An 11611-nucleotide genomic window follows, 5' to 3' on the forward strand; every position below is an offset into this window, starting at 1 on the left:
GGGCAGGAAGTAGAGAGACAGGCTGAGAGCCCTGGTTACTAAGAAAGAGCACATAAAAAGAAGAATCAGCTCAGCCAGGAGGGACAGGCCCAAGGAGACTCCCTGTCGAATATATTTGTCAAACTCCTACCCTCCTGTTCAATTATTTTCTTCTGTAATTGGACTACTCTTAACTCTATGTAGAGCTAAAGAAAGTATACTCATATCCTTCCTCATTCTAACAAAAGGATGTAAAACAGTAAGACATTCTAGTGCAAAGCAGTATCAAGAGACTTGGCCTTGACAACGCAGACCATCAGTTAACCAGCTTGACTTCCAGCCCCAGTGCCTTCCATTACTCCTCACTGCCTGACAGTGAAACACCAGTCACGCCTCCAGGGCCTCTAACTCCACAAGAGGAGGCACTTTGTTCCCTGAGCACATTGCTTTCTGACAGGAGCTGAGTGCTCTTTCCCTTTCCTCATCCAGGCATCCAGTCGTGTCATGCCAGCCTCACAATCTCTCTCAAACCTGTTTACTTCTCTTCTTTTCCACTGCCCACCTCCCAGTCCAAGCCACTGATAATCCCTGCTTCTGTCTTTTGGTGCCTTTCCATTGCTGAAGGAAAATGTTCAAAGTCCTTACCGTGGCCCTTACTTAAGGCCTCTCATAATCAAGCCCATCTCTGCTTCCTTGTCATGCCACCACCGTCACAACTCCCCACCCCCCACCCCCCCATACTTGACTGCTCTCAAATCCTGGAGTGCACCACACTGTTTTCTCCTTCAGGACCTCTTCATGTACTGTGACCTGGGCCACTTTTTTTTTTCTTCTGCTCCTCCTTTCCCATTCTGGCTCATTCTACTCAGCCTTCAGGTCTTGAGGTTTTGACATAAATGTCAGTATTTCAAAGAAGAGTTCCAGAACACACATACCCCACTGCCTCAAATCCAAATTAAGCCCCTGTATTTTCCCTGTGTCCTATGTCTTTCTTCATAGCTTTTATCACAGTTCATAATTATTTATCTATATGATTATTTATGTTGCTCTAATGAAGTACATAGTCTAGTTTTTTAAGATCCCCAGCATCTAGTGCTGTTCCTGTCACATATGTCTGTGGCATAAATATTCATCAAATGGGTGACTAAAGACAGTGATGGGCTTGGAGGGGCCTGAGATAGCTAAAAGGAATGTAGCCATTGTCATGGAACTGTCTAGGTGGTCAATACTAAGAATTCTATGCCTAAATATAGGGATACTTTTTAGTTTTCTTTTGCTAGTGAAGTCTGAAATGATATCTTCAGGACTGCTGTTTTTGCAGTTACATTCAGTGAAGTGCCTGTGAGTCACACTTCACTCACTGTAGTCTGCCACCTTTCTTCTTTCTGGCTAATTTCTGGGGATAGAGTTCATTTTGCAGTTTCAGAAATGTAATTTGCCTCTAGCATTTTAGTAGTGCTGCATGTCCTATCATCAGATTTCAGAGAACCAGGGATAAGGTGGGGCCTGATAAGGAGGTTCTTGAGAAAGTCTGGAATTATATTTTTGTTTCCCCAGCTCCAATACTATTGGCACTAGTGGCAGGAGAAGCTGCTGGCATCATGGAAAACATAAGCGATGATGTGATTGTTGGCCGATGCCTGGCCATTCTCAAAGGGATTTTTGGTAGCAGTGCAGTGCCCCAGGTAAGTGGGTGGCTGGAATAAGCAGGTGTCCAGGATTCAGACTAAACCAGGGTTTGATGTACTTGCAGCATTGGTTCTTGGTCAGGATAGTTTCGGCCAGAATTGAGACGTGTGTGCTGGGTTTACATAAATATTGTCTAGAGTTCATGCCCTAAGTGTGGGGTTCAGAAAAGCCCCCCAGTATATGGACTGAGGGATCTGAAGTCTATTAGCTGCATTTCTCCTCTGCCTGGGGAGTCACACCACCCTTGCTTTTTAGACAGTGGCCAAATTCCAGTGGATATTTCAGGGAAGTCTTAAGACAATTTCTGCGTACTTTTTCTTTTAGGCCCATTGAAATACTTAAAGCCCCTTATGGTTCCTTTGAAGGGATTGTGTATTGATGCATGTGAAGTTACTAAGGCCTGTGTAGATCTCTGGATTCATAGACAAGGGGGCAACGTGGACTTTCCTTGCTGTCTGAATTCATTTCGCCTCTGTATTTTAAAGCAGCAGCATCATTTAGCTTTCATGTCCATTGCCTCTTTGTCTCTCACTTGTACCCGCACCCACAATTGCTTTTCCATCTTTCAAAAATGACTGGTCTGTGTCCCTGATGTCCAGTAATAACTTCTGCTTGCGGTTTTTCCTTTAGCCCAAGGAAACTGTGGTATCTCGTTGGCGTGCTGATCCCTGGGCTCGGGGCTCATATTCCTATGTAGCTGCAGGATCATCTGGAAATGACTATGATCTAATGGCTCAGCCAATCACTCCTGGCCCCTCAATTCCAGGTGCCCCACAGGTGAGAAACTGTCAGTGTGTTTAAGCTTATTTGGGAAGAGGCCAGTATCCCAGGGTAAAATCGTCACTGATTTTTTTTTTTTTAGATTTTGGCCATTCCATCCTTGGTCCCTTTCAGATAACCAAGAGCAGAGTAAAAGGGAGGATCAGTATTATTTGTCTGATTTCCCGTGTTTGGGCTTTGTAAATCTAGGCGCAGTCTACATTCAGAATGGAAGAGCCCAGAGTATAAATCAATACTTTTTTTCTTATTAGTTTTTCCCTCTAAAAAACAAAACGATTTTAAATTGCACCTCATTTTATAGTGGTTAATAGGATTGTTGCAGGTTCTTAACCTCTAGGGGCTTTCAGGGCATGCCCTGAGAAATAACCTTGAGTCCTTATCTACACCATGCCAGACCCTGCTCCAAGGAGCAATGTGTTCCTCAGTATCATGGCCCAAGATCTGTGGCTTAGGTAAGGCCTCCTGTAAGCTGAGAGGTGAAAGTGTTCCTGAGTAAGAACAAATGCTGTTCTCTATGGTTCAGAGTAAAGATTCCTTCCCTCACCACCATCCCACCCCCAGGGGTACTACATGAGGTAGAGGAAGCTCTAGAATTGGCTATCAGTAAACTAATAAGAACAGATGCAGTTATTAAGCATCACCCTAGAACTGAGGCTGGGCTGTTTTATTGTCCCTTTCTACTTCTGTCAGTTCTAAGAAAATGCTTACTAAGGGAGACTTTTTAGTAAAATGATGAACTTAGTAATTGGGGTATCAGCTTTCAAATGTTAACAGGAATTTGGCATTCCAAATGCAAGAATAAAGGTGTAACTGCAACAGGCTGATTTTTTTTTCTCTCTGAAATAGCCAATTCCACGACTCTTCTTTGCGGGAGAACACACAATCCGTAACTACCCAGCTACAGTCCATGGTGCTCTGCTGAGTGGGCTGCGAGAAGCAGGAAGGATTGCAGACCAGTTCTTGGGGGCCATGTATACCCTGCCTCGCCAGGCCACACCAGGTGTCCCTGCACAGCAGTCCCCAAATATGTGAGGCAGATGCATCCTAAGGGAAGAGGCCCATGTGCATGTCTTTTGCTCTGTAAGCAAAGCTCTTCTAGCAATAGTAGATTCTACTGAGAAACTCCTGCCCTGGCCTGGGCTCATGATCAACTGATGGAGTTCCTGATTTTGACAAAGGAGGTTGCCTCCTTTGAGCAACTTAGAGCATAGGGAGGAACTTGTCCATTAGTTTGGAATTGCGTTCTTCATAAAGACTGAGGCAAGCAAGTGCTGTAAAATAACATCTTACTTGGTGTATGTGTGTTTTGTTTTGTTTTTTAAATACATTTTGAGAATAAAACTTCATATAAAATTAGTTCAATCTTCCCTTTGTTTCCCCTTTCGGTTGGAATTGTATATAAGAAAGGGGTGTTATTCCTTTGGAAATGCCAATTTTACCCTATGGCAATAGTAATACACGCATTTTCTGCATGAAAGAGAAGTGGTTTGGTCAAGTCAGAAGATAAGGTTAAGAGGGTCCCATAGAAGCAATAGACTTTCTGATCAGTGGGGCTAGACTTCCCCACTGGGATTGTGTGGTGCTGTGCCAAAAGTATGGATATTAGGAACTTTGGGTGAATTTTCACGGTAAAACACAAGACTTGAAACAGAGTTTTGGCCTCTGTCAGACCATTCTGACTTTATTCCCCGGATTCCCTCCATGGGTATGTGCTAACTTTATTAAAGGTATTAGCATAAGTTTTGGGAAGTATCACATAAGGAGAGATCAAGGGCTTAGGTAACTTAGCTTGTGTAACAACCACAAACTTAGTGGCTTAAAACAGAAATCTATTCTGTTGAAGTTCTGGATGCCCAAGTCCAAAATGGGTCTGCAGGGCTGTGTTTACTATGGAGGCTCTGAGGGGAGAATCCTTCTCCTTGCCTTTTCAGCTTCTAGTGGCTGGCTGTATCCCTTAGCTGGTGGCCCCTTCCTCCATCTTCAAAGCATATCACTCCAATATCTGCTTCCGCCATCAAATTGCCTTCTTGTCATCACATTGCCTTCTCTAGTCCAGTCTTCTGTCTCTCATAGGGATGTGTGTGATTACATTTAAGGCCCACTGGATAATCTCTTCCATCTCAAAATCCTTAATCATATCTGTAAAGTCCCTTTTGCCATATAAGGTAAAAACATTTTTTATAACAAAAAGGGAAAACAGTACCTGTTCCTTCACAAGGTTCCTGACAGATAAATAGTTAACAGATAAACTTATTGCAAATGCATGTAAATACTTAGCTTCTGGAAATCAGATTTTACTCATGTTAGTCAATTCTTCCTTAAAATTGGTCTAAATAAGGTTTTATTCTTGGGATTTAAGGGACAACATATTGGTGGTCTGACTGGAACATGAAAACAGGGCTTTTCCCCTAGTCTTGTGCTATGATTTGAATATTCCCCTAAAACTCACTGAAGCTTGATTCAGATTGTAACAATGTTAAGAGACTGGGAAATCAAGACTATGGTATCTGAAAGGTGGGGCCTTTGGGAGGTGATTGGATCATGAAGACTGTCTTCATGAATGGACTGACCCATTTAATGATTTAATGGGTTTTCAGGGAGTAGACTAGGGGCTTTGTAAGGAGAGGAAGAAAGCATGTGGAAATATGCCCTTGCCACTCTCACCATGTGATAACCTGCATCATCTTGGGACTCTGTAGAGAGCTGCCACCAAGAAGAAAGCCCTCACCAGATACACCCTCCCCGCCCCCAGATGTATTTCCCAGCCTCCAAAATAAGAAATAAATTTCATTTTCTTATAAATTACCTAGTTTCAGGCTTATCAGCAACAGAAAACAGACTGGTACATCTTGGATGAGGTGGCAGCAGTGGGAAAAGTTCGCACACCAGGATCAGGGCAGGTGGTGTAACTGATGTAAAGGTGAGAACAGCACGCAGTGGACAGTGTGGACTTTGGAGTACCGTCTGTAGTTGGAACAGCTCTGCCATTAACGTCGTTACCTCAGGAAGGTTGGTTAGGGTGTCTGATCCAGTGGTAGTTGTTTTTCAAGAGTTTTTGTTTTTTAAATAAATGGCACAGGCAGCTTGAAAAATAAGATGATTGTTTTTTTGTGACAACAGACCAGCCTGAAAATAAAATGTAGCAAAGAAATAGCTATTGGTTCTAACTCTAGTTCATTTATGTAGGTATTAGGCATGTCCTTTTCCAAGCCTCAACTAAAGCTTCCAGTCTTTACAGCATCATTAATTTGGCTAAGTGGTTTAAGTAAAATACTAGCTGCACCAATGCGTAGAAAACAGCTACACATAGACGACATCAACAAAACTGACATCACTGACAAAGCATATGGAAACTAGGGAGCTTTATTGGTTACATATTGTGCTGCAGAGCCAACAGCATTAGAGCTAGAGGATACATGCAGACAGGCAGCTTCAACTATACACATGCACCCAAGGAGCCCTGAGCCTTTGCTCATGGCTTTGCCCTGGTTTCCAGAGACAGGTTCCGGCCTCCTTGGTCCCATGCTTGGAGCAGGAATGTAGAAGCTGCTGTACCTAAACTCCAAGGGGCAGGGGTGAAACCACAGCACCTGTCTGAGGGAGTCGGTGTGGACCAACAGAGACTGATGCCCCCAGCAAAGGGGGCTATAATGCAATTAACAGTTTATTTGAGGGCTACCTTCTTAGCCCTCCCAATCTTTAAAATACAAAAAAATAAACTTTATTCTCTTAAAAATACATTCCATTCAGTATATGTTCTAAGCTGTGAAGCAGCAGGAAAATAGGGCCCCTTTCCTATGACCATGGTTGTGAGGCTTTGAGGAGAGCCCTCCCCACTTGGGGTATTCAAAAGATAATCCCTAAAAGCAGCTCTTCCAAAGCAGTCTTGTCAGAGTAACAAAAATCCCACACCAACAAAGGCAGCCAGGGACCCAGCCTCTGGGTCCCTAATTCCTTTACTGGGAAGTGGTAGCACTTGGCACTGACCCACTAAATATAAAGAACTAAAACTGCTCCAGGACAATAAGTCCAAGAACACTATAGACCCCCCACACACACACCTCTAGCACCCCATGAGAGGGGGATGATTTATGTGCAAGCTTGCCTGCAGCTGAGGGAGTTCTTGCAGATCCCTTTAACCCATGCTATAGCTGTTTCATTGCCACTCAAAAGCAAAGACAGCCACAGCTTTGTCTGCCACCCCCACAACTTTCTCTGGTTGGTTTACTATCAGAGTGGCAACAGACATGCAGCAGCAGGTGGAAGAGACCAGCTCCTGGCATTTAGCTCTACTTCTTCCAGCCAAGCAGCTCTATAGTGCCCGATTCCCCAGCCTCACTGGGAGCCCTCCCACAACCATATACCTGCTGGTAAGAGTTAGAGCCAAGCTGAAGAAGTTTGTCATAAAAGTGGGTTTGCTGGCTGGGACAGTGGGAATATTTGGCTCGATTAGACCACTATTCAACTACCATGTCTCCCCCCTCTATTTGGAGGTTTCCTCCAGAACCCCTGATCATGAGGCCTGGATCCAGTCATATCATGGTTGCTTTCCAGAAATGTGCCTTCCAACTTTGGAATTTGAGAGCCAGCCTTGCCAGCCATTTGAAGCCCAGAGGAAACTGAGCCTCCAGACTTCACTTGCTATTTGTAAATGCTGAGGACATTCAAAAATAAAATCTATTACAGTGGTTCTAGAAAGTGTGCAGATTAAAGAAACAGAATACTTATCCTGAAATAACTGTTACAATCAACCCTATTGCACTCAAGGATTTCAAGATGGCAGCCCCAGTGAAAGGACATGACAGCTGTCTCTCTTCCACAGAGTATTTTGAGTAACGGCTGATGTCGGTGCTGCTAAAATGTGGAAAGATCCAGACTTTGGCACCAGGAGCTACAGCACCAGAATCCAGGGCTCCAACACCCAAAGACAAGAATTATTGGAGAGAGCTTTTTAGGCATGGCTTGGCGCCCTCCTGTTTCCATCAGCAGAGAAGGGCCACAGATTTAGTTTCTTATACCTTTGGGTTGACCGCCACAGAGGTCAATTTCCTTTGAACTCTCAGGGTTGCCAACCTGTAAAGGAGAATGGCAGGGAGGCTGTAAGTGAGGGGTTGCGGGCTTGAGCAAGCTAGTTTCTGGCCAGTGACCCAAGAGAAGCACAGCAAGAAGAGATCTTGAAAACAGCCTCTTAAATTGTGCGTCTGAGGTGGGGATGTGGAGAGGAGAGGCAAGCCACGTGACAATGCCCTTTGATTGGCAAAACTCCAGAAAACAAGTATAAGCAAGATGTTCCTGTCCCTGAAAGTAAGGTAGGTGCTCCCAAGCCTCTTCAGGATTGCTGAGTCTGATGCAGAGAAGGGCGGGATGAACACTGGTTCCCATGCTGAGTGGAGGCAGAGATGACTCAGAGTCCTCTGGAGGAAGTCTCACATCTTCCTCTTCCCAGGAAATTCATAGGAGAGGCACAGGAACAGGAGATACACAGACTTAAGTTATGGAAACCACCCTGGCCTGAAAGCCAGGAGATACTATGTGGCATTGGATAAGGCTGGTGCCACAAAGGGCCTCAACGACCATCCAATCTCATTTCTTCACTCTATAGACTGGAAAACAGACTTACTTAGCGAACTTCTCTGAGTTCATCCCCATGAGATTAAAACATGGGGAAAACAAAGCATAAGGCCCACAAAAAGTACAGAAGGCAGAAAGACACATTCCTGAAACCCATGGGGATGATACCTTCTAAAAGCAAGAATCACCCCACACTGGATGGTGAAAACAGAAGAATCTTAGAATACCAGATTTAAGGACCTTAGAAATCCATTCATTTCAAAGAACTCACTTTACAGATAGGAAAACTGAGGCTCCAAGAGGACAATGTCTCACCCAAGGCCACCCAGCAAAGAACAAAGCCATGAAGAAAAACACAGCTTTCCAGACTCCTAGTCTAATGCTCTCATTTGCTATGAAGGCAATAGCATCTGCTTCATAAAAGTGACCTTTGAAGGGATCTCTTCTTTGAATCGAGAGACTGCTATAGAAAAAGAAGTGCCAAAAATATGTACTTCTTTTTAACTTCCACATGTGATTGGTATAAGAAACAAAATCAATTTTTATTTATGTGGCTTGCTGAAAGGTTTGCTGCACTTTGAATTATATAAACCTGAGGCCCTCAATGGGCATGTATCACCTGTCCTCCAACAAAGTCATCATAATGATAGTCAATTTGCAGAAATCATGGGCCCATTTCTGTAGGAATGCATCAGCTTGGTAAAGTGCAATCCCTCCTCCATGGGGGATGAAGGAGGAGGAACAGGAGAGAGTATTCTCATTGTCTGCGCCTTTCATGGAGCTATTGCTTGTGGAGTGACTGAAGGGAAGTCGCTTCTTCTGCTTTTCCCCTTGCTGGGCACTTCCTAGAAAGCAGAGTATGCTGGGGTCAGGGATTAAAATCCCAGTTTAGTTCAGGGATTTTCCAGGTGGAAACGATGAAGTCAGCCTGAAGTCTCCAGCCACAGGAGAGCAAGCAGGCAATACCAGCAGAATTACTGATGCCCAGGGAAGGAGATGCATGAGGCTTGTGCATTTCCAGGTGCCTTTGGAAGATGAGCAGAGAAAGCTGGGGTGGGGGAAGGGGTCATGTCATTCCTCTGCCCCCGGGAAACAATGGTCAGCCAGGGGGCCAAGTTGGAGAAGCTTTAACTTAAAGGGTCATCCCATAATATAATCCCTTAGAGGCAGCACAGACCTCTTCTGGTTTTTGTTGTTGGGGGAAGGGGGTGTGGGGGGGAGTGGCTGGCCTGTATAGCCTGTACAGGTATCCAAATCCTTGACCTTGGTGTTATAACAACGCGCTCTAACCAACTGAGCTAACTGGCCAGACTCAACCTCTTCTGCTTTAAAAGTCTGAAGAAAAGAACTCCAAGGGGAAAGTAATGCGGAGCCCCGAGGTGCAGCTGATGGTTAAGTTTTAGTGAGTACTTGGGCCCCTAGGGCAAACAAGGAGTGAGCTGGATGTGGTGAGGAGACTGAGAGATCAGAACATTAACCACACAGAGAAGGGGCTGCTCTGTGATACAGGAACAACACACCGAGGAGCAAAGAAGAGATTTCAGCTGCTGTTAGGTGGTGGGGGTTTCTATATCTTTCCCATTTGGGGGCCAGAGTGGTCCATACTACCTGGGGAACAGTGAAAGGAGAGGATTCATGCATCAGGGAATGCTGGGCCTGGGTGACTCTGTCCAGCTTGTAGTCTCTGATCCCCTCTGGCCAACTGGCAAAAATTACCTGAGCCACAGCCCAGCTCTCTACCACAGTCTCCCAGCCAAAGCCTTGTGTCCAGCCTGGTTAGCCGGCCTTGGATCCTTCACAGGGCAGGAAGGTGGAAGAGCTGAGAAGCAGGAGTAGAGGAGAGACAGCAGACCTCACCCGGCTGACTCAGTTTTCCTCAGCACAGAGCCTGGTTGGCCGTAATCGTTCCTCGGCCCGTACTTGCCCAGATTCTGGCAGCCCCTGCTTCACAGGCAGCTCGGACCGTTCCAGGGAATTGTGCAGTTTCCTGTGGAAACTGAGTGTGCAGTCTTCACCTTCCTCCTGTACCAATAAATGACAAAAGTGAGCTGTGGCGTATAGGATGGAACAAGACACCCTCACCTCTCATCCCAATGAGTCAGTCCTCTCCAACTTAACAGAGGCAGATATAGCCCAGACAGACCACAGCGTTAACTGCAAAGATAGGCTTTTGCCTGAGTACAGGCTGATAGAAGCTTCTTGAAACTACTGGGAACAACCAGGGTAGTCTAGGAAGCTCACAACTGAAAAGGCGCCCTACTGAGGATCAGACCTGGATGGGAGCATGGGAGTAGTACCTCTAAGCAGAGGCCAGCAATCCTTGAGTTCTGCACATGCAAGCTGCATGCTTCTGGGGGTGAGATCCATTTCCTTGGTGGTGAGCGGGGGATTATGCAGAAAAGAAGGTTGGACAGCTCTTTTTCTACTTCCCACCTATAAACTACCAAAAAGCTCACATGCCTTCCCTTTTATGTCTCGTGCCTATCTCTCATCCTGTATCTCTCCTCTCAGATGTCTCATCCTGTATCCTCTCTGATGTCCAAAGCTTCAGGGGCATAAATACCCATCTTTCTTCCCACTCCTCTTCTAGAATTCTGCCTTTTTAATGTTCTCCTTAATCCTCCCAAGCAAATGCAGATCAAATAATAGTAAGTATGAATAAGAAAGACAGGTTAGCAGGATAGAAGAGCATTGGATTTAGAGATGGGAATCTTGGATTCAAATCTTAGCTCTTTGAGTAATTCATCTGAGTGACCTCTGAAAAATGGGGATAATATCTGCCCACAGGGCTGTTCCAGGTACTAAATGTGGGTAGGAAAAGTACTTTATCATAAAGTGTTAAGTACCCTGTAAAGACTTAAGAGCTTTTCAAGTTAACACACAGCCACCTGCCTTTTTAAAGAAGGGAGTACTGTGTCTAGGTCCAAGATGTTTTTCATCATCACAGGTTCTACATCTAAAAGACATTCCTAGGGGCTTCTCCTTCAGATGCTGTTCTGACACTGACTCTCAAATAAGGCGGGTGGTTCTGGATTTACCTATCCTGTAATGAGCCATATGTAACCAGCCATTCCCTCAGACTGATGATATAATGGGCTACACAGCTGTCTGGGACAAAAGAGAGTGTCACTTGGGTATAAAACTTATAAAGTAGCTCCAGTAGAGTAGTAGAGTAGGCCCAACTCTCCTCATCCCCTATATGTCAGCAGCCTGCAAAGATCTAACTGAGGCAGCAACCAACTTGTTCACCTGGCTCCCATTTCTGTACTCCACAGAAAGGGCCCTGGGCTTCCTACTTTCACCCAGAACTTCCCATCAGCTGCAAGTTGGTTCTTCTGCTTCTATAGTTGTTGCTCTGTGAGGCCACAGGGGAGCTCCTTTGGCTGCTCTGGCAAACTAAAAGAACAGGCCATATTTCCTTTTTGTGTGTTGCCTTCAAATATGAGGGAAAAATGGAGAAGACAAACTGGAAAAGGGATTTGGGAAAGTCATGCTGCTCCCTGCCAAAAACCTTCCTCAAGTCAGGTCAGACCCACCTGATTTTCAACAGTTCTGCGAGCTACCCAGTTTCTGCCCAGTGTTTCCCAGCTCC

The 11611-nt window shown here is 45.1% G+C and overlaps 2 protein-coding genes across 2 annotated transcripts in view; one reads left to right on the forward strand and one right to left on the reverse strand.

Moving 5' to 3' along the window:
• The window catches only part of KDM1A (lysine (K)-specific demethylase 1A), a 59005-nt gene extending 55201 nt beyond the window's left edge, over positions 1 to 3804 (forward strand). The window contains exons 17-19 of the mRNA XM_008572798.1: positions 1537 to 1664; positions 2299 to 2445; positions 3295 to 3804. Of these exons, the coding sequence (XP_008571020.1) occupies positions 1537 to 1664; positions 2299 to 2445; positions 3295 to 3480 (461 nt within the window). The 3' untranslated portion in view covers positions 3481 to 3804. The remainder of the gene's footprint in view (positions 1 to 1536; positions 1665 to 2298; positions 2446 to 3294) is intronic.
• Positions 3805 to 5793: 1989 nt separating this feature from the next.
• Positions 5794 to 11611, reverse strand: part of LUZP1 (leucine zipper protein 1) — a 59127-nt gene continuing 53309 nt past the window's right edge. Inside the window, 1 exon segment of the mRNA XM_008572807.1 lies at positions 5794 to 10041. Coding sequence (XP_008571029.1) covers positions 9886 to 10041 — 156 coding nt within the window. The 3' untranslated portion in view covers positions 5794 to 9885.

The sequence above is a fragment of the Galeopterus variegatus genome, unplaced genomic scaffold (genome assembly GCF_000696425.1).
Source record: "Galeopterus variegatus unplaced genomic scaffold, G_variegatus-3.0.2 Scaffold50, whole genome shotgun sequence".
Taxonomy (NCBI): domain Eukaryota; kingdom Metazoa; phylum Chordata; class Mammalia; order Dermoptera; family Cynocephalidae; genus Galeopterus; species Galeopterus variegatus.